The following is a 24,009-nucleotide window of genomic DNA, read 5'->3' on the forward strand; positions in this document are numbered from 1 at the left end:
TTTTTCTATTTCATTTCCTTTTATCTAATTTTAAATCCTTTTATTTTATTTTATTGTATTCTATTTTATTTAACTTTATTTTATTATATTTTAGTTTACTTTATTTTACTTTTTTAAATTTGTTTTATTTAATTTAACTTTATTAATTTATTTTTAATTTAATTTAATTTAATTTGATTTAATTTAATAAAATTTTTTTAATTTAGTTTAATTTAACTTAATTTGATCTAATTTAATTTAATTTAATTTAATCAAATCTTATTTTATTTTATCTTGTTTTATTTTATTTTTATTTTATTTATATTTACTTATTTTTATTTTTACTTAATTCATTTTATTTTATTTCATTTGGTTTAATTTTATTCGAGTTTGCTGTACGCTATCTTAATTTAATTTAATTTCATATTATTTAACATAAATCGAAACATTTTATATACAAAGATGTTACAACCAACAAAATCCTAAAAAGAAACAAATTTCAACTTAAACCAGAATACTTAATTATGTGCTTTGAGTTTTTAAACACTTTATGTCCAACAGAACATTTCTTCGAGTACTTGCGTGCATTCACGCTTACGCTTATTTTTACCCTTACATGCCGGATTCCCCCATACCGTGAGCAAATATGTGTTTACATCAAGAACGGTGAAGCGGGGGAAAAGCGTATAGGTACTCTAAAATCTTAAGGATAACTATCCAACTTGATGATTAAGTGGAGTGAAATTTAATAATTTACTATTCGCAATATAAATATTTTACATTTTCTTTTTAACGTTATAGAAAGGAACAAAGTCAACGGTTCCCCAAAGTCATACCTACCCCACTTTACACTAGGAAGATTACGAAGTATTTCACATCCATAACTGTATAAGTGTTTTCAATTTTATTTGAAATATGTTTTAAGTAAAACTATTTTTTTTACTACAACTATTTAAAAATTCCTTTTAAAAATTTGTATACAAAAATAAAAAAAATATAATAAAGGCTGAGCTTATCGACAACGTTTACGAGTACAACATGATTGGGATTATAGCAACCTTAATCTCAAGTACTTGTTTAAATTACGACTACAGTTATCATTAATCGATCGACCCACGATTACAATAACAGCAATCGTAATTTAAATAAAACGTGAAATTATGATTGAAATAATCACAATAGTATGTGTACTCGATTACAAATATAATCATTTTTGCCCAGCTCTGAATAAAAGAACTAATTATAATTAAAACTTAAAATTATTTTGTATCCTTTTACGGATTATTTGGTGCCTTATCATTGGTACTGCCACTAGTTCTAATCTAATTCCAAACTTACATACATAAATATTTATGTATTTGATTTCTTAAATCAGCCATTAATTTGTAAACTTTATATGCTCATAGTAACTGACACCACCACCACCGCCGCCATTGTTGTTGACAACTGAATGGTGGTGATGTAATGAAGGTGTTGACATTATACCCGACGAGGGAGGTGTAATTGAGGGTAAAAATACAGGCTTCCGATCTATAAGCGCAGTACTACTCATTGTGGAGTTCGAGGATATGGGTGGTGGAGTCATCGAAGAGTGATGTTGTAGTTGTTGGTGTTGATGCATATGGGAGAGTGTCATTGAACGCAAACCTGAATGAGGAAAAGAGAATACAATGTAAAGGAACATGGTCATATACAAGTACATATAAACACAAATAAAATAACTTCTTTCTGATTCTGATCAAAAAAAAAAAAAAAATAGTCCCAAGTGCCTGAGTCATACCTTGCGGACCTCGATGCAATGATAAGAGCTTGTGAATGCTAACATGTGTTGAAAAGAACAGTGGGACGCCTTTTCCGATAGAAAACGGTGGAGATATAATGGCGTGAGGGCGAAGAAGATTGAGCTACTAGGCTAGTACTAGTAGTACTAGCCAACAGGAATGTCGTCCAAAAATTTTACAAAACCGCGGATACTAATGGATTGCCCGCTGATCTGCTCTAGTAGAGTAACGACGATTTGGTAAAGTGGGGCATAGATGGGCGAATGCAGGGCAGACGATGGAATTATAGTGTATGCTATATCCAATCCACACGAATATGTGCCAACCATAGCGGAATCGGTCATATCGTACAAAGTATTTTGTAATTGCGGAAGTGTACTATGCACCGGCATGCTTGGATCTGTGTGGCTTTAAAAGTATATCGGGGTCTTATTTCTGAAATTGATTCGCATAATTTTAAGATTATTTGCGAAACATTTTCTTGACTTCATGAGTTTTTGAATATTTCATTTGAGTATCATTTGTGGGCCTTTTTTGGGATTCCTTAACGATTTTTCAGAATGATGCCAGGACTTATAAGATATCTGTGGATTTTTTCGAAATAACTTTGTACTGTTGTGGGATCTTTTTGGAATGAATTTCTATAATAAATTTGGAACTTTTTCGTAGTGATGTGCGAGTTGCAGGAAGAAACGGTTGAGCACATTCTGTGTTCGTGTACTGCGCTCGCCAGTCAAGGCTCCAGCTATAAAGCGGCGGCAAAATTGCCAAATCTCGAAGAAACAATTAAGCTAGGTCCTAGAAAACTTCTAGTCTTTGCCAAAATGGACGGAGTTATTCTATAACACAAATTCTGGAATCTGATTGGTTTCTTCGTTTAGTCGTCAAACGAATTCTGGTAACACTATGGATACATTCAGTTTATGTGACCGGCCAGTTCAAACTAGCCTAACATTGGTAGTGACGTCAGCAGTACTGCCTCGGGAGCTATTCTGATATTTGAGGACTCATATCGAGTCTACTTCGGGACTTTATCGGAATTGTTTCTAGTTTTTTTTTCGGAGTTATTTCTAGATTCATTCGGTATCGGCCGCCAGGCTCTGGTGGTGTGGCGTGCTCGCCTACCTGTAAGTGTAAGAGCAGCGCTCAGCCGTAATGCTGATAGCAAGGACACTACCTCCTGCAGCCAAAAATTCTCCAAAGGCTATGCTCATTTCTTCTCCAAATAGACCTGTATGGTAAGCTCCAAATGAGTTTTATTCCGGTTAGACTGAATGCAGTCATACCCTGACGCGAAATCAGATTTGTCCATACCACTATTCTGGTAGCCATACCGAAAAGCATTCGTCGACTAGATTATACTACATCGAACCTTCCTCTAAACAACAATCTCTCTTTCAGAATACCAGAGCAACACGAGCGGGATGATATCTCTTCTGCCTATCCAGAAACCCAAGCAGTCTTCAAGAATGGCTTCCAACTTAATGACAATGTGGGCAGTGGTATCTACTCAAAAGATCTTTTGCTCTCCTTAGGTATTAGGCTACCGAGTCATTGCAACGTCTTTCAGGCAGAATCAACAGCTGAATGCTCGATGAATAGGTACTACCTAGGAATCGCACGTCCGTTGCAATCTACTCCCACAGTCAAGCAGCAACCAAAGCTCTTCAAACCAGGTGCACTTCTTTGAAGGTAGCAAAAAATTGCAGACAGTCGCTAATCCAACTATACTCTAGGTGCTCCACAATGGTTATGTGGGTTCCCAATCACAGTGGTGTACTTGTGAACTGTGTTGTTGATAATTGGAACCCTTTTAAGAGGTGCCTCGACACACTTAGCCTCGCATAACAGAGAACCAAATTAGGTTTCTTTTCAATCTCAGTCTTCTGTTATTAGACCCATTAACGGGACACTGTCTGATAGGAGTACACGGCGAACGCACGGGAGTCCCAACGAATGACTTCCGTAGCTGTAGAAATGAGGACGAGCTCCAAAGAGGGACTTAACAGAGCAAATACGGGGATACATGAAACCCATAATTTTTACCGAGGCAATTTGGGTACAGGTTTTCATTTCTTCTGAATTAAGCGTAGAACTTGATACATTTTTTTCGAAAAGCTTAAGTACTACGAACAAATTACTCCAGCCTAATGCGCATACATTGAGGATATGTATGTATGTATATGAACACATGTATTTACTACGCTTCGAGCATGAAGCTCATAAAAATGTGCAACATTAATCTTACGTCTTCCATGTCATTGCGGCACTTGTGTAACAATTTTATGGATTATCGCTGGCGCTTAAGATACATTATAAAGATATTTGATTGACACGATCGCCACGAAGTTGGCACTTATAATAGCACTCAACAAACATGTTTAATTTCAACTACACATCAAATGATACACATGCACCTACGCATCCATTCCCGCGCATCCCTCTCCATTATCAACTCACCATTATCAAGGCTGTATGCGGCGCCTGGGCCACCTCCAACACTACTACCACCTCCACCACCTCCACCAGTCCCGCTTGCATATGGATAATTCGCAGTCACCATATTCGCGTAATCTAAACCGGGATTTGAGCTTTGAAGCGCCGCCGCCGCCGCCGCTGTTGTATGCGAGGGACTACCAGACCCGCTTACCAGCGCAGATGAGGTCAGTGTATGTGCGAGTGGTGGTGTAGCGCTGTTGTTATTGTTGCTGTGCAACATCGCTGACGCTATATTTGAGTATTGCGGTAATGTCGCTGGTGAATGAGCAGCGTGTGAATTCCATGCGTCCGTGAAGGATGCTGCAGCTGCACTGCTGGTGGCATAATCATATGTACCATATGGTTGTGTCGCATAAAAGTTGGCATTGTCCTGTAAATGTAGGAAGTAAGGTACATCAAATAAATTGAAATGCATTCAATCGTATTTAAGTGTTTTTTTATGTTTACCATGTTGGGATCATAGGAGGAAGTTGTATAGAAACCATTTGTGCTGGGATAAGATTTTACTTTAAGCTTTGAGCGATAGCCGCGCGGTCGTCTTCTTAAGCTGGCCTCATCTTCAAACATATAGGCGGAGTTCTGTTCGATGGTCCAGTAATTGCCTTTGCCAGGCTTTCCCACACTCATGCCTTTCGGCAGTTTCTTGAAGCACTCATTTAGGCTGAGATTGTGACGCACTGAATTCTTCCAACCTACATACGGACCGCGAAAAAATTCGAATCTAAAAACAAAGTAAGATATGTAGAAAACAATTCTTAGAAAGGAAAAGACTTTGTGCCTCAACTCAATTTAAATGGAAGATTCTGTCGCTGCAAGCTCTTTTAACATACTGTGGCAAATTATAGCATCACTAAGCTGTTAGTAAATAAGGGCACAACAACAAAAAAGCAAGCTGCCACTCTCATGTACATGAATACATGAATTTAGTTCATTTACACACGTAGGTACATAAAAGGTGACGAAGAATAACTCACGCACACACATGTCGTCATCAGCCGAAGTTAGTTACTTACACATACACATACATATATGTATCTCAATTACCAAGCAGGAGATACAGCAGTTCTAGATGGCGAAACGTCTAGACTTTAGTAGAAATATGCGAATGAAGCAACGGAGAGTATAAAAGCAGCGCAAGCTGTCTGGTCAGTAATCAGTTTGATTTAAACACGCTATCAGTTGCGAAGTGAAGCGTAATTGTGAAGTATAATAGTACTAGTCCCAAAGTAGTCAAATAAAGCCCATTTTGCAACACAGAATATGATTTATTCAACAGTTTAGCGATTCGAACGTTGGCAGAAGGTTTGAAATAAGCGGAATTTTCAAAATTCGTTACAATATTCTCAATCTGTGAAATTTTCTAAACATTTTGAAAAAAAAATTAAATCTTTTATCGGGCCGTATTTAAAAAAACTGATTGATTGTATTAAAACGTAGGTTTTTTGTTTGTTTTGAAACCCGAAAAAGTAGCGGCCTCTCATGAATTCTTTAAAGTCATTGATTTTCGAAGCGACTTATGGGTATCGGAAGCCCAACTAATTTAGTTATACATCATTTTTAAGTACGAAAACGAAGTATTTTGAGGTCTGATAAATAGCAGTAGGCGAGCAGTGTAGTTTTTGGGGATATTTCTGTATCACTACGGCACAACTTCGGGGTAATTTTGGCCTATTTGGGATAGTTTTCAGATTTTTTTTGAAAACATATCGTTGCATAATTTTGGGACCATTCCGGGATCACTTCGGGACTATATGGTATCATTTCTAGAATGTGCTAGAACTTATATCGGGACTATTTCTAGATTGTTTCAGAACTAATACGGGATCCTTCCGAGGCTATTCCAATATTCTTTCAGGACAACTTCGGGACCGTTTGCGTATAACATTCGGCATCTTTTCCCCACTGTTTCTTCTTTGTGTTTGTAATAATATTTGGCGTCGTTTTGCGGACTCTGCCCGAAATTATTTTGAAACTCTTTCCTGACCATTTTGGGATTATCTGCGTATAGTTTTCGAAATTATTTCGGTACAATTTCAGACCCGATTCGGGATGATTTTCAAAATAGTTTCAAGACTCTCTTTGGCATATTTCGGAACATTGAATTTTAATAAATCGAAACGACTTTTTTATAAGACCCAAAGGACAATGGCCCAACAATATTTCAAATGAAGATGTTTTAAGATTGTTGAACACTGAGCTGATTCAAAAAACCATAAAGAGAAGAAAACTGCAATGGATCGGCCATATATTAAGAAAAAGCGAATCATGTATAGCAAAAAGGGCGCTTAACTGGAACCCACAACGAACTCGGCGGAGGGGACGACCCCGAACGACATGGATTAGAACTGTTAACGCCGAATGTCGGTCGGAAGGGTCATGGAGAGAGGTCAAAAGACTAGCCCATAACAGAACTCGGTGGATAGAACTCGTTTTTGCCCTATGCTCCTAAAGGAGCGATATCTGTTTTTGTAATTAACTTAACTTAAAATATCAAATATAGGTATCAAGGAAATAAAAAAGGGCAATCGCGCTAAATACTATAGTCTTATGGTTTTGAGAATATTCGTGATATTTATGTTTTCGAATCCCTGAAGATGGTTGCAAACAGTTCCGAAATGCGTAGGAGCAAGATAGAACATTTCATGTGCCTGCGATTTAACGGCCTTAAGGCGTGTTAGAAATATGAAAGACTCTTTCTAATAATCTACTTTCGTTATAACTCTGATTGCAAAGATGTGGACCCGAAATCGGAATCCGAAGTACTTGTAAAGCTTGACGTGTAAACATGCTGGAGTACATCTAGAAAACTAATGTTTTTAGTTAACTTGAGCTCGCTCACGGGCAAAAGTTACACCACAGCAGAAGTGACCTTGCCAGAAACAATTAATTTCGGAGTTTTAAAGAAGAGGTTCGTCGGATTCTTATCGGTAACAGCCGATACAGACACGTTATTTTGTTTATTCATCGGCTTATTATCGAAATCGAATTATTATCAAATAGGTGACACTTCGATTCGAAATTTTTGATAACAAGTCGATAACTTTTCGATAACAAACTGCTAACAGATTCATAACACGCCCGTTAACACGATTACTTGAGTAAAAATATGATATGATATGACTTAGAAGGTTCAATGTGGTCATATTAAATCGTCGCCGAGATGGTCGGGCTAGTACCTTAATGGTGCTTGTTATCGGAACGTACTGGAACTATATTCGGCAAAGGACCATCAACATTGATAACAACAACAACAACAACATATTTACAAAATTTGGTATAGGGGCTGATTTGGAACCAGAATAGATTGGTATTTAAATTGAACGACATCGAGCCATAACCACGCCCACTTTTTCGATATCGAAAATTGGAAAATAGCGATAACTCAATACCAAAGAGTTGATATATGCGTTCACTCTATGACATGATATATAAATTTAGAAACATTTTGCGAAATAGGCGTGGCACCCCTTGCATTTATAGGAAGAAAATTAAAAGCCGAGCCGTTGAAGAATTCATGCTGAAGTTTAAAATTCGCTAACTCATTATTTAAAATATGATTATGGATGCGTCTCTTCATTTTGTGATTTTGATTTTTCGAAGAATTCATCAGCGATTAGCGCTTCGGCTTTAAATAACAAAAAGAAATTTTGCAAACTCATTTATTAAAATCTGTCGACGAATATGCAAAATAAATAAATATACTAAAAGTGGTGAGACAAAAGTACGTGAATTCGGGGCAAAGTGTCACCTACAGCGCCTGTGACAAGTACCCCAAATGTTTACTTTTAAACATAAGCAATAACAGCAACAACAAGTATGGTACCTTGTACATAGATAAGTGGCAAGCAGCAAATTTAGATAAACTTAAAGTTATTGTTTTTGTTCAAATTATGAATTTTATTAAAATAAATAAACACATCAACTGACACTATAAGGGACGGCCGGAATCATACAGAAAGCTCACGCAATGGCACGAATGAACAACGAAAAGGAATACGTTGGACTGGATTCACTTTAATTTCAGCAATTTGAGAAATTATTATTACCCTTAGAGGAAAATTTTGTATGAACTTATGTACGTTTATCGATGAATATTATATGGATATAATTGGTACTCAAGTGGGTATGTGAACCCGACCACACAAGCGCTTGGGTAAATACTTACATAAGTGTCAACCAAACGCATTACGAAAAGAATAAGAAAAAAGTTAATTGAAAGGCTTCAAATTCGGACGAACTCAAGTTCTTGTGAAAACAAACGCAGTTTAACTTAAATTTCATTTAAGGGTTTTGAGCTTTTGCAAATAAGTTATAATAAAAGCAAGATAAAATAAGTAAGGACGGGACTGTCTTCGGCACAGCCTTTCATGAATGGTACTGAATAATAATATATAAAATTAAAATAAAATAGGTAGGTACAGTGTGTGAGGATGCAAAGTTTCACTTTTTTGTGGACTGCATGAAATAGCTATGACCATGAATCACTTTCTCAACAATACGTAAATGTAAGTATTGGATGAAATTTGAAGCTTCTAGCCGTGACATTTTATATGGGGTATATAATATATATACCAAAGATTTCTATGCTTTTTTCAGATAACAGTATTTGAAGCTTCTAGCTGTTAAAATGGTTGAGAAATTGCGAAAAGTTTCTTATCTGAATAATCGGCTGTATGGGAAATATACTATACATATCACCGATTTATACAATTTTTTCACACAACAATGAATATACGTAAGCATTCGGTGAAATTTGAAGCCTGTAGCTGTTAAAATGGGGCAGTAATTACGAAAAGCTATTTATCTTAACAATCCGTTATTGGGGATATATGCTATATATACGACCGATCTCATCCATTTTTTCAGACAACAATATGTGCAATATACGAAAGCATATGTGACCTGGAATCATGAAAGGGACCTATTGTGCGAAAATACCGTTGCTCACTTTTTGAGTGATTTTTATAGGAAATTTAACGCTCTTTTCAATGAAACAAACCGCAGTTTTCTATCTTTCTTAGTTTTTCACAAATCGCATTTTAAGCCAAATCGGACCACAAATAGGATTTTTTGAATTATTTCGATCCATCTCCCACCTATCGCAGATTTTTTTTCTTATTATTGCATTGTCATCGAGTTCTCAACTATATTCCAAGTTTCAAGCTCGTGGCTTATCGGGAAGTTACTTAAATTTTAATTACAAAATTCGTTCAAAACGGCCGGCCGCTACAGAGAGTCAAGCTAAACAAAAACTTTAAACTCGTTTTTCTCGAAAACTTGTTTTCGCGCAATAGGTGCCTTTCATGATTCCAGGTCACATATGGTGAAGTTTGAATCTTATTTATTTATTTATTTGCTAGTCTACAAATTTTACTATTAATCAGACTAAATATGAATGAATGAATAAATATAAATGCGGATTACAGTGTAAAATTAACAAGCATACATAGTGAGCAAAATTATATTATAAAATATGTATATACATATATTATTGAATCAGTTGTCGGGATGGACTGTGATGCCGAGCAACGGAATTGATTATCAGTGCTGTCGGAATGGACTGGTTTCGAGCAGCTGATGTATATTTAACACACAATGAGTAAGGCTGCGATGTGTGGGAGGTTGGAAAGGACGTGATTCCAAGCCACCCGCCCAAAGTAACTGGAGCAGGTAACAGATTTAGTTTAACATGTGATTTTGAAACAGTTATGAGTTCAAGGCGGTGAGTATATATTTTTTATACTGTAAAGTGTATCGCAAGTATCAATATTATTGCAGTGATTATTGAAATCTTGACACAGACAAAGAAGAGGTTCATGCATTTGAAAATTCGATCTACATGTATTTAAATATAGCGGTTGGAAATACCGAGAGGGCCTAAAAGTTACATTAAACATCACCTCGCCAAGCAGAAATGGACTGTTTATCATCCCCCTTAATAGTTTTACTATAAATAAAACGCCAAGTATCTCCCTACGGCTCTGTAGTGAAGGCAGCTGTAAAAGTTTTAACCGGATGCAATAGCGCGGTAGGTTCCTTGATGGATCCCAGGGCAAATGGTTTAAAGCAAAGAGCAAAAATTGCTTCTTCAATCTGATAAATTGAGGAAGATATGACAAAAATCCTCGTTTGTAAAAAATCGGCTATAGTGGTCCGACCCGGCAGATTCCGACAAATACCTAATCCGACACCTAAATATACCCGCACACGAAATTTTATCAAGATATCTCAAAAATTGAGGGACTAGTTTGCATACAAACAGACAGACCGACATGGCTAAATCAGCTCAGCTCTTCATCCTGATCATTTCGGTTTACTTATTCGTGCGTCTATCTATTTTGCTTTACGGACTTACAATTTTGATATTCGTGAGAAAAGTAATATACCATTTAATTTTCTTGAATGTTATAAAAATGTTAAACACTTCCTTTTTATAAATTTATCAATACAAAGCGGAAAATATGGTCATAAACACAAACATGAAGTTGATAAATTTTGCTCGTCAGCGGATTAGGGGGCTTAGAATATGTATATCAAGTGTAGTATTAACACTCTTCGGAGTAATATCGAAACTATTTATTAGTGTTGGTTAGTTAAGATTGAACTGGCCGGTCAATAAAGACCGCAAATAGACTGAATGTGTCCATTAGGGTTATGATTTTTGGCACCTTTTTCTGAATTTCCAAAGTGCTGTGGTGGCATGCGATGAACTTTTGTCTAATTATTACATTATTGGTAAAATGTTTGTTAGATTGTGAAAAAACGTTACTTTTACGAGACGGCTGCATGGCAATACCCAGTATCTAGTATAACAATCTACCGAAAGAGCTCCTTGTCTACAATTTTTATACTAAAAACGATGCGAATCAGCTTAAAGGCAAACATATGTTTTACTGTAATAACATAGAAAAAAAGTTCTTAGTAAAAACATTCTGAAATAATAGATTTCTGCACCTAAAGTATGCCTTTTTACGAAAATTTCTTAAAAATTCCTTTTTTACAAAATTCTTAAAATACATTTATCATCATATTTTTTATATTTTTAGATTTAAAACATGTTCAAAAATAAACAGCCAAACTCATTAGTGGCCGTCCCATGATACCTGAAGTCAAAAAAGATTTGGATGGGGTTATGTGTAAAATGCCTTTAAGAAGTCATATCGTAGGTAGATTTTTAGGCTTGTTCAATGAAGAAAAGCGTCGAGAAAATCGAGTAATAAAAATAGCAAAAGAATTGTTGAAGCTCTAGCAGAAGCTCAATTTCCCTTCTCTCTCAAGGCCCACAGGTTTATACTAAGGTTGGCAAGTTAATAAAATCGTTTGAAGCTCATAGAAATCGAAATCGCGAAAAATTTGAGAAAAACTTGAAAAATTTTTTTGATATTACGAAAGTGACCGAAAATTGGCTGTGCAGGGAAGACAAAGAGCTTTATCAAAAACAAATCGAATCATTCGGCCGAGTAGGTTACACAACTGAGAAAGAGGCTTCAAAGAAAACAATTCATCCATCTAAACGAATTAGGAAATCCGATAAGTCAACAAACCAAGTACTGTATTTTACAACCGACCATGATAGTTCTGAATAAGATATTAACAGTACCGATTGGAACGATGTGGAAGAGTGCGTCCCCATAAAACGGAAGTATGAACCAACAAAATCTGCAGCGAAGGTAGTATCAGAATTGCATGTGTCAACAAGAAAAGTGGCAACAGTTCTTCAAAAATTAGCTACAGACGAAATAAAAGTTCCAAAACCGTCGCAATCGGATATTTGGCGTCGAGTGATCAAGGAAAATGTAAAAAGAAAATGTAAAATTCCGGATTAAAGAGATTCTCTCTGAAGAGGAATTTTGTCTGAACTTTGATGGAAAAAGAATAAAAAATAAAGAATATCAGGTGGTTTGTCTCAAAATTTCTAAAAGAACTATACAGTTTGGAGTTTTGCCTTGCAACAGCGGATCAGCTAAGGACATCTTTATTCCTTTGCGTTCCTTGTTGGATGAGTATAATGCATGGAGAAATATGAAAATGATTATATTTGACAAAACTGCAGTAAATACCGGAAGCAAGAATGGGGTCGTTTTCAAACTCCAAACAGCGTTCCGAAAAATCGGGCTAGAGGCACCTCAGTTCATAGGCTGTCAACATCACATTCTCGACCTTGTTTTGCGTCACTTAATGGATTTTTTGTTTCCAACAACATCGGTGTCACCCAGCATCAATTATCAATTCGTTGAAGACGTGTTGGCAGAATATGATAACATTCAAAATAACTATGTGGGTATAAAAGTGGCCACCGTGGTGTGATGGTAGCGTGCTCCGCCTACCACACCGTATGCCCTGGGTTCACACCCCGGGCAAAGCAACATCAAAATTTTAGAAATAAGGTTTTTCAATTAGAAAAAAATTTTTCTAAGCGGGGTCGCCCCTCGGCAGTGTTTGGCAAGCGCTCCGGGTGTATTTCTGCCATGAAAAGCTCTCAGTGAAAACTCATCTGCCTTGCAGATGCCGTTCGGAGTCGGCATAAAACATGTAGGTCCCGTGCGGCCAATTTGTAGGGAAAATCAAGAGGAGCACGACGCAAATTGCAAGAGAAGCTCGGCCTTAGATCTCTTCGGAGGTTATCGCGCCTTAAATTTTTTTATTTTTATAAAAGTTACATTATCAGTTAAAAACCCGGGATGGAGAGATGATTTTAAGTTTCTTTTCGACCTCTGTGAGGGGTATAATTACTACGAGAAGAAAAAAAAAAATGACCTTTACTCAAAATGCGAAAGCTACCGTCCCTTCATAGTGCTAGGTGGAATTCACGAGCAATATTTGCATTGATTGCTTATTTTCTCATTCCCAAGTGGAGAGATCAGCTCAAAGTTATCTGTGACTTTATAGCAAATGCATGGGCAAAGGCATGGTTTTCAAATCAGCATTATTCAGAGGAAATATACGACGAATTACATGCTGCTGTCGCTAAACTGATATGTGATAAGGCTTTGAAGTCTTTTACTACTCATTGGAAAGCGGAACCTTCTCGATGTTCCTCGTTCAAATATGGTGGCTGAACGAGCTGTAAAACTGATGGAAGAGACTCACAGCACTTGCAAAACGGATAAATATCTCAATTACAAGTTCATAAACAGTAATTTAAAAATTTTAAGTAACAAAAAGTTGAATATTGTAAACCATATGCAGTACAGAATAAATTATATGCAAATTTTCCTCATACTGATACAAATTTCGATGTGCGCGTAACGTTTTTTAGAATTTATTGAAATTATTGTTATTTTCATGATTTTTATACAAAAGTTCATCGTGTGCCACTACAGCGTTTTAAATCTAAAAAAAATCATAACCCTAAAGTCCATAGTGTTACCAGAATTTGTTTGACCACCAAATGTAATAACCACAATTAGGTACCAGAACTTATGTTATAGAATAAATCCGTCCTCTTGGCAAAAAATAGATGTTTTATAGGACCTAGCTTAATTGTTGCTTCGTAATCAGACAACTCTTCCGCCCCTAGTTAATGAAGCTTTGACGTCGGAAGCGCAGGACACGGATACACCCCATCGAGTTAGGGGGCTTAGTATATACCCGCGGAAGGTATGCCTGTCGTAAGTGGCGACTATAATACCAAATTGATTCAAGGGGTTGTGTAGCGCAACCCATTAAAGGGCTTCTCTAACCCAATTGTCAACCTCACATACCCGTAGCGATTCCTGTTTCTCCAACCGACGAGGCTCTGGCGACCCCAAATTCCTTACGGATATACGGGGTGAGAGGACGGGATGGCTTGGAAGGATTCATGTGGTCATAATTAATCGTACCCGAGATGGTCGGGCTAGTACCTTGATGTTGCTTGTTACCGGAACGTACTGGATCTGCATCCGGCAAAGAGCCATCAACCCAAGACCTTCGAGGAGTGTCCTTATCGCTACAACAACAACAACAACAACAACAACAACAACAGAATGTACTCAACCGTTTCTTCCTGCAACTCGCATCTTCTACCTCTGATGTTAATAACGAGGCCTAATTTTAAGCATATGACGCCAGAAGTCAGTGTCCAGTTAGTAAGTACTTCGTGAGCCTTAAGTTTTCTCTCTTTAGAAATATGAGCAACTTTGTGGGTCTAACGTCATAGAATTTGCGCGCATGATCTTAGAAATTTTGTAGATCCGCGTTTCAGTCCATGCCTTTCCTGTTTGATGAAACATATGCAGCTCCAATCTCCTTTCGATTTCTCCCAAAACATTCTTTAAACTATTTAGTGTAGTTTTTTCAGCACTTTTGCTGATGAAATTCACACCATTTTGGTTTTTTTATAGAACAGGTAGTGTTGTAAGGTTTCGATACCAAAATTTCTGTGTGTGTATTGTTAAAAGTTCAAAATCAGAATTCATGAACATTACATCTGTGTTTGAGGACACCTTTTTTTTGCGTTTTGATCCATTTAAGAAAAGGAAAGGAAAGAAAGGAAGTCTTTTTGGTAAGTAACTTGAAAATTGATGGATAGATTTCCCTTAGAGGAACTTTTTCCTATAGGTAATTCACTCTCTTTGGCCTCTGAAATAGGTTTAAAATTCAATGCCTGCAACTTTTAAGGAATCGATGGAAAAATTTCAGTTCTCTTTTGAACTTGGTTATTATCTCTACCCGTGCACCACTGAGCAGATTTTTTCTCCTCTTGCGACATTGTATCGGCCTTTTGAACTATGTGTGAGGTGTCATGTTTGTAGCTCAATGGAAATTTATTGAAACTTGATCGCAAGATTTCGCCGTTTGGTACGAAATTTCCCGATATCTCGCCCCGGCTGCGACCTATCGGGGTTTTACCCTTATTCAAAGCATTGCCATCAAGTTCCCAACTTAGTATGAGATATTCGATTTGTAGCTCAATGGGAAGTATTTTGAAAATTTATCGTAGGATTCCTTCCGATCCATACGATTTTCCCAAATATCTAAATCCGTGCTCAATGAGAAGTTACTTAAAAATCGAATATTTAATTTTAATATAACTTTAAGACATGTTCAAAGTTTCAAATCCTCAGCTCACTGGTTAGTTATTTAAATCTCGACCCCAAACAATTTCCAAATTCGGACGAGTTTTTAAAATATCACGATCACTACGCCATCTCGCAACAATTATCTTCCCCTCATATTGTATTGTCCTCAGGTTTTGAAGTATATTCAAAGATTCAAAGCCTAAAGCCCTAGAGGAAGTTACTCAAAGATCCATTCCAAGTCATTAAACGGACATTATATAAAAGTTTTAAAAATACGAGCCACTGAAATCGAACCTGGTAAATCTACTACCAAGCCGATAGTCACCACGCGGCAAGGCCTTGAGAGGACTTACGATAGAGAATCGACACACATCATCTTTCTGCCGCATTTAAAAAAGATTTAGACAGCGCGTAGAGTTGTTTTGCTTGGATACGTTTATGCGTTATGACTGAATTTCAGTTGCCTGTAAAGCTTATTAGGATTGGGCCGGACCTTTCCAAGCCATTCGAGAGCAAACGACGCTTCAGGCAAAGCGACTTTCCATTTTGATGATTTGGATATAGTTGGGCCTCATAAACGTGCCGCATTTTATGCCTACAATTGGTCAGATAAAGACTAGAAAAAAGGAAGTCTTGCGAAGAACGAGGACAAGGAGAAGTACTAGTTCAATTTAGGTGAAACTGAATGAGCTGAACATATGGAAGCTCATAGTAAGCATCCGTTATTGTCAAGACTAGTTTTGCGATAAAAATTAATAGAAACGGGAGTGAAGAGAAACATTTACCATATTTATTGGTTATCAGTCAACAAATGCACTCTTCCATCTACCACTTTTCATGACAAAAATTCAGTCGTTGTAAGCCCATAAGCCCCCCCCCCCCTCCCCCCTTGCGCATGGCCCTACCTGGTACTGAATTCGCCGTGACTAGCCATTTGATGAATCTTGCAGACTAGCTATGAACTCAAGTAAAAAGAAACGTGGTCTCGTTCGTGTAGCGGTAAAAATAATTCTTACTAGTTTACTGAGTCAATCGCATACTAGCCCTAAGCATGAAATTGACAGTAAGAAGTGGAAGACGTCATATCTCTATATTAGGAATACAGTTGCATTTCACTATCTTATCGAGTAGTTAGAACTTGAACTCCGCACCATGTAAATTTGCAAGATATTACCCGAAGAGAAAATTGCCTGAGCCATAAAAAACGTCTCCCCTTTTCTGGGCCACAGATAACGATCTACATATATGAAGTGGGCGAACAGTGCAAAAGTCTCTTTTACAGAAACAATTTACACTGGCGATGCGCTGATATTGATCTCGGATTCCTTACTTTTCGTGACGAGTAAACTCATAGAAAATATGTGCGATTAGGGATGTGGAATAAGGCTTAATCCGTATAAGTAGAAGTACAAGCCACTTACTTACTTTTTTAATGCCAAGGCTAAACGGTTAGCAACTAACTCTATGACTTCGCAATACATATAGTGATTAACAATCGATTGCCAACTGAGCTTGAAAGATTTCATCGAGGAATAAGCTAAATAGATTTATATGAATGCAAAGCGATGTTAGCTTTTAGATCAACTGTGTGTCCGCATCTTCGGCACCTTTGGTAGCTTGTTTATCTGCTTATCTTACATTCCGCCTAACAGTTCTGAACACTTATATACACTCCATATCAATAACATTTTACATATCTATGAAAACCATGAAGATGACCACTTCTGCATACTGGGTGATTTTAACTTAAACAAGATCGTTTGGTCTGACCTACTTATGAACGGTGTCTTAACTGCCTCTAATGCTAGCCTTCCACATGAGATCTATGCTCTAGATAGTCTTTCCAGCATTAATATATCCCAAATTAATTATATTATTCATTGATGAGAACTTGATCTTTCAGTTACAAGAGTGTAATTTCCCTATCTGTAAACCTGATATGCACCATGTGCCGTTCTTTTTATCCCTCAAGTTTTGTACATTTCCTACAATCTACACATTCGATTTCCAGTCTTTAAACTTCAGAAATGCTGATTACGGTTCTTTAAATGCAATCTTGAACGACATTGATTGGAGCTCTATTTTTCTTTCGCGTAATGTTGCTGAGTGCTATGAGATGTTTCTTGAACAAATTTACTTGGTCTTAAACTCTAACCTAAATCTGATCCCTCCTCGGATACATAAGTTACCTTGGTATACGAGAAGGCTTAAAAGACTGAAGAACAAACGAAATAAATATTATACACTTTTCATGTCCACAAACGATTTTAGCTTCAGAGAAAAGTATATCAGCCTTAGTAAAGAATTCAATGAACTTGATAAAACTCTCTATAACAATTATATATCTCGGTACGAGGATGAGTTAAAGTCCAATCCCAAAGCATTCTGGAACTTCATCCGTTCTAAGAAAGGATGCTCGAATATTCCTAGCTGTATGACTTTGGATGGTCTTTCCTCCTCTTCTCTGCATGACAGCGTAACTCTCTTCGCTGATTTTTTCATGTCCAATTTTGTAAATGATGCTGGCGTTGGCACTTATAATTATTACGGTGATTATCTTGGTTCACATTGCGTTGATTTTGGAGCACTTTGCATCACTGGCTTGGATATACAGAATGGTATCTCTGCTTTAAAACTGTCTTATAAAAATGATTCCGATGGCCTCAACTCTTTTTTCCTTAAGAAATACTGCTCATCCCTAGCTGTCCCTTTATCTCAGATAATTAACCTTTCCTCCGGTATTTTCATCGACAAATGGAAGATGAGCTCTATTACACCCATCCACAAATCTGGTAACAAGAATGATGTCAGAAATTACCGTCAAATCTCAAAATTAACCACCTTCTCAAAACTTTTTGATAAGGTTGTAAAAGATAAGTTATTCTTCGCAGTTAAAGAAATTATTGATCCCAACCAACATGGTTTTTTCTGTGGCCGTTCCACCGTAACCAATCTTGCTGTTTTTTCAGAGTACTGTTTGTCGGCCTTTAAGAGTGGATCTCAGGTGGATACCATTTACACCGATTTCTCTAAAGCCTTCGATACAGTCTCTCATGATATTTTATTACACAAGCTTGAGCTTCCATTCAGTCTTTCTTCTGTGGTTGCGATCCTATCTCACGAACAGAACAACGTTTGTAGAAATCGATGGTACTGCGTCTTACTCTTTTGTGGTAACCTCCGGAGTACCGCAGGGTAGTATTCTAGGCCCGCTTCTTTTTGTTTTGTTTATCAATGATATCCGGTCCTGCTTTAATCACTCGCAATTTCTTCTCTATGCTGATGACTTGAAATTGTATTCTAGAGTTACCTGCGTGGCTGACGCGCTTCGGCTTCAAAATGAACTCAACAATCTTACTGATTGGAGTCTCAAAACAAGCTGTTGCTTAACATAAAAAAATGTTTTCACTTAACCTTGTCGCGTACGCGTAATCGTATAAATTCAACTTACTCGAATCTTAACACTCAATTGTCCTCAGTTGAGGTATTTTCTGATCTAGGCGTTCTATTTGACTCTGGTTTTACCTTTGTCAGTCATGTGAATACAGTTATCCCTAAGGCCTTTTCGAATTTGGGCTTTTTGAAGCGTTATGCGAAAGACTTTAAAGATTCCTATACAAGAAAATCGCTTTTTACTTGTCTTGCCCGGTTTAAGTTGGAGTACGCTTCTATTATCTGGAACCCATTATATATTTCTCATTCGGACAGCGTAGCTTTACTCGCTTTGCTCTCTATCCACTTCATTTCGTCGATCCCTTTCCATCCTATACTGCACGGTGTTTGCTCATAAACTTGAAATCTCTCTCTAGTAGGCGCACAATCCATTCGATAATGTTCATTTTCGACATTGTTAATGGCTTAATTGATTGCGTGAATCTGCTCGATCAACTTTGCTTCAATGTCCCAAATCGCATCCTACGTTCCCACTACCCTTTCCATCTTACTACAGTTAAATCTAATTACCACTATCTCGCGCCCATTACTAGGGCTGTCACTGAAATTAACAATATTTACAAACCGCTTGATCTCGATTTCGCAATGCCGAGATCCCATTTCGTCGATAAGATTACGTCATTTTATTCCTAGTACTCAATTCCAGCCAATTTAGTCAGTAAGTAATTTCTTGTACATTTCTAGTCTGTAAGATATTGTTATCATAGACCGAATAAAGAATAATAATAATAATAATAATAATAAAATCGGCTCTTGAGCTCTAGACGGGGGTTTGGCTGTATAAGGCGGTGGTTTGACTTGTGCTGACAAGTAGTTCCATAGTGTGGTGATACGCTCTTCCAAAGAACTGCAATTTTACCAGCCCGAAGAAAATGCAACACCATTGGAGCTTGGCACACATACCGCACTACGGCTTTAGATACTATTTTAAACCTGTTCCTATAGCGAGCATCGCAATGAGGCTCAGGGAATCTGTGTGCTTAAAAGATATTTAGCAAGAGCATAGCAGTATGATGAGTCGATATTCGACGGATACAATTAGTTCCGATATTCTTATTATTATTATTATGTTGTTGTTGTTGTTGTTGTTGTAGCGATAAGGACACTCCCCGAAGGCCTTGGGGAGTGTTATCGATGTTGATGGTCCGTTGCCGGATGCAGATCCGGTACGTTCCGGTACCAAGCCCGACCATCTCGGGAACGATTTAGTATGACCACATGCGATCTTCTAGACCATACCACCCTCCCACCCCCTAGATCCATTAGAAGTTCAGGGTCGCCAGAGCCTCGGCTGTTAATGATGAGGTTGACAATGTGGGTTGGATAAGCTATATATTGCGCTGGCAACCTGAAGGGTTGCCCTACATAGCCCCTTAAATCTGGTATTTTAGTCGCCTCTTACGACAGGCATACCTACCGCGGGTATATTCTAACCCCCTAACCCGCTGGAGATATAGATTATTATTAAATTCTCAAACTTTAGTAATAAAATCTTGCTAAATATGAATGATTAGAAGAGAAGCACAATCGTGGCTGATAACACATCTACACCGACACTGTTAAAAGATTGAGGATTGTTGTTGTAGCGAAAAAAACACATCCCGAAGGTTTTGCGGAGTGTTATCCATTTTGATGGTTCTTGGCTGGATATAGATGCGGTACGTTCGGTAACAAGCCCCCTTAAAAAACTGGCCCATCTCGGGAAACGATTAAATATGACCACATTAAACCTTCTAGGCAATCCAGCCCCCACCCTCTAGTTCCATGAAAAGCTTAGGTACGCCAGAGCCTTGCTTGCTAAATATGTGCATGATACATTCATATTTGTAACATGATTCCCCTAGTGCAGGTGAGGTTGACAATTGGGTTGCGGAAGCTGTGAAGCTATGAAGCTTTGAATTCTTATAAACCCCTTGAATCCATTGTGACGGTTTGGAATGTTGTTGTTGTTGTTTATGTAGGTGCGATCACTCGCAATTGTCATCAATATCCTCTAACGGAGGTCCAAGGAAACTTACAACTTTTAACAGGGTTGGACCAAAGAGAAGCGTTGGTTCCACATCACAATTGAAATTATGGTTGGTGTGATATTGATCTGGATAAGTATAAGTTTTATTAAAGTATCCAAATCAAATTGTGCCAGACTAACTCGCGTTTTCCTGGGAAGACTGCTTCTCACAACTGCGAGCTTCGGGAACTTGACATTGAGAACGGGGTCCGCCGGGCTTTTATTGGTATAGGACTTTGCCGACTCTTTGTGTATGACTCTGAGGGCCTTTGTATGCTCTTTTTGTTGCGGCAACATAAGAATATATCCAGTTGCAGTTATAAGCACGGCGTTTTGACACGCCTGCAGTAGACTAACATCAGCACTGCACGTGCAGGCAAAGGTAAGTCGGTAGACACTACACTGCACAGTAAGTCCCGAAATGAGTTATCGTAGATGGTTTAATTTCATTGAATTCATCGAACTTTGATGAGCTGGATAGGCTTAATGCTATGTATGAAGATGATGAGGTCTGTATGACAAAATCAGTGAGCAGGGGCACGACACAAGGCGGGGTTTTAGCTATCACTTGTGCTGGGTCATCAATGAAGTGCTTAGAAGATTTCACGAAGTATACGTCATACTGTTGGCGTACGTAGATGAAGTTTCAGTAGTCGTCACGGACAAATACTTGCCAAAAACTAACTCACTCTGTTCGAACTGACGTAAATAGACAAATGAACTTACCGCTTTTGAAGAAAACTGTAAATTTCGCTAAGCGTCAATTTTCCCGTCGGTGATTCCTTTATCGCCATCGCAATCATATTAATGTAACTCAATGCAGGCTTTTCCGGACGTCTAGCACCAGATTTCTTTGTCGTATCTGGAGGCGTAAGCTCCTGCGATGGCGATGAACTTGTTTGTTGATGTTGATGATTTCGTTGTTGCGGTGCTATTTGCATACCGCCATCACTTTGATTGCTATGCACCGACTTAGCCGGTGAGGAACTATTTGAATAGGAAATTGTATCATTTGGTGCACACAATTGACCCGCAACACTGTGCGAACTAGTTATAACACCCGACGCACTCGAGACTAAAGGCATACCGACATTTTGTACACGTTGCTGCAAGGATTGTGACAATAACTGCGATGAGTTTACGGTAGTCGCAGCTACCGACATTGAAGTGGTGGATGTGGATGATGCATTCGGATGATGATGCTCCGACTCATTGTGAGGCAAATATTCGGACGTATTGAAAATTGTATTACTAGAACAATATTTTATTGTTGGTGTATAGTGCGAATTCAATTGATGTCTCAGGTCTACCATTTTAGAGGCGATTACACGATTTGTTTGTTGTTGTGTTGATCCATAGTGTTGTAGATCGTCAGCCGACGGTGATTTCATATCCTCATCCTCATTGGGTGGTGTTGAATTGGGCGATGTTGATATTAGCATGCCAATATCATTTGTATTTGTTGGATTTGTTGTGGCACACATTGTATGTAATGATGTAAGACCATATGAGGCAGCTTCTGAGACATACACCGACGGTTGAGTCATCATGGTTGCATAGTATTTGCGATCTAAATAATTAAGATCGGGTTTCTCATCTGGTATTTCAGGTGTTTCCTGTTGCATACGCAACATTGATGTCTGATGATCGCTGCTATATGTTAAGGGGGCAAAGTTTGTTGTGGATAGAATGTTCGAGGGTATGTTGCGATAAATGCTGCTGTGATGTGGTAAATGCGTCGTGCTATGATGTAGGCCATTGTGATTGCCCGAATGCCCATTTGTATCCATTACTTCTTCGCTTTTGATCATTTTTGATTTATTTTTGTTTCTTTACACACGCGTATTATTTTGAGTTTGCAAATTTTTTTTAATTTTTTCTTTTACTTGCCACTTTTTTTGCTTCACTAATTGTTTTTTTTTTTTTTTTTTTGTAATTTTTTAGTCGAATTTTTTTATCGCTTTTAATTCGACCCAAAAACCGTCATCCCTAATAATGAAAGTAGTACACGCCAATATCGTTTGGGTTTTACGCGATTTTTGTACTTTTCTCTTACGCCACTCTCGATCAACTGAATATATGGAATGAAGAATTCCTCTTTACCAAAAAAAAAATCTTTGCACTAGTTGCGCTCCAATTACAACGCCGCCAGACGCTTCAGTAGCGCTAGCGATCTTCTGCGCAGACAGCACACATCCTTTCTTTACTCGCATAACTCGTACGTATGATATCGCACTGTGGTGCTGGATTGCGGCGGCTATAGCAGGCAGTAGCTAGCAACTGCGGTGCCGTCATCGGCTAAGGCTGGCTGCAATGACGTTGGCGTATTTTCTCCCACATTTGAAGCCTTTTGTTTACATTTGGCTTGCAAACAAGAGCATAAAATCCATACATAATATAAAACGGTACTATTCTACGAGGCTATTTACATATGTGTATGTGTGTAGATAGATACGTTTTTGAGAATATACCCAGCAGTATCGATGTGTGGTACCTCGAAAACTTTGGGCTTATAGCTGCTTTAATACCACCAGTTGCTGCTTGTAAGGCGCTGAATTGATTAGGTAGTGTGATCTTATTGGTAACAATGGCCTTTGTAGCAACGGAAGTTTATATCTTCCATGTTCTTCTTATTCATGTTCAGATCCATCTGGCCTGCAGCTCAAAACAGAGGCGTTATTTAATTCAAACCAGTCTTCGAAGAACTGGAAATCATATGTACTTAGAGGAGTTCTGCTGACTCAAACGGAAGGTCCCCCGGATAGGTTCCTAGTCACAGGAACATTGCCACCAACTAGAAGACAGACAAACTCGCAAAGGCAGGAGTAAGGCTAAATGCTTCTGGAGGGACCAAGAAGCAGCAGTCTTTTAAATCAATAAAAATGGAGGTCTCCTGGTACTTCTCAGACACCTGCAAGATAACCTCAACCTGACCAATTACGGTAGTAGGAGAACAGCGGATCTACTAAAGAAGTCAAGGAAAGAAATCTTCAGGATTACTGTCAAGATCGCGGGACATTGGCCGTTTCGCCTACATGCTGAGATGATTGGGGTGGCTTCTAACATCATTTGCAGCAGCTGCGGCGAGGAGGGCAGCAGAGGCGTTATTTAATTCAAACCAGTCTTCGAAGAACTGGAAAGCTGATGTGCATACGATTTAGTGACGCGCCGAGCTGGGAGAGAGGTCGGGTCTGTTCGCTTTTGTCGACGGATTAGGTAAGAGAGCGCGAGGTTTGCAGATAGCCAAGCAGCATCAATGGCGATTATTTCCCCATGACTGCGTCTA

The 24,009-nt window shown here is 38.1% G+C and overlaps 1 protein-coding gene across 1 annotated transcript; it reads right to left on the minus strand.

Moving 5' to 3' along the window:
- Positions 1 to 860: 860 nt before the first annotated feature.
- Positions 861 to 23,289, minus strand: bin (biniou). Its single transcript, XM_067787649.1, has 4 exons — positions 21,450 to 23,289; positions 4,707 to 4,980; positions 4,221 to 4,629; positions 861 to 1,626 (listed from the first exon to the last, which is right to left on the minus strand). The coding sequence occupies exons 1-4, from the start codon at positions 22,532 to 22,534 to the stop codon at positions 1,358 to 1,360; spliced, it is 2,037 nt and encodes a 678-aa protein (XP_067643750.1). The 5' UTR covers positions 22,535 to 23,289; the 3' UTR covers positions 861 to 1,357.
- Positions 23,290 to 24,009: the final 720 nt, after the last annotated feature.

Source organism: Eurosta solidaginis, chromosome 5 (assembly GCF_040869045.1).
Source record: "Eurosta solidaginis isolate ZX-2024a chromosome 5, ASM4086904v1, whole genome shotgun sequence".
Lineage (NCBI taxonomy): Eukaryota > Metazoa > Arthropoda > Insecta > Diptera > Tephritidae > Eurosta > Eurosta solidaginis.

Coding starts and splice junctions, on each gene's coding strand:
- bin (XM_067787649.1), bottom strand. CDS start 22,534: ATGATCAAAAGCGAAGAAGTAATGGATACAAATGGGCATTCGGGCAAT. Junction 4,981..21,449: donor TACAGTTTTCTTCAAAAGCG/GTAAGTTCATTT, acceptor CTTTGTTTTTAG/ATTCGAATTTTTTCGCGGTC. Junction 4,630..4,706: donor CCTCCTATGATCCCAACATG/GTAAACATAAAA, acceptor CTACATTTACAG/GACAATGCCAACTTTTATGC.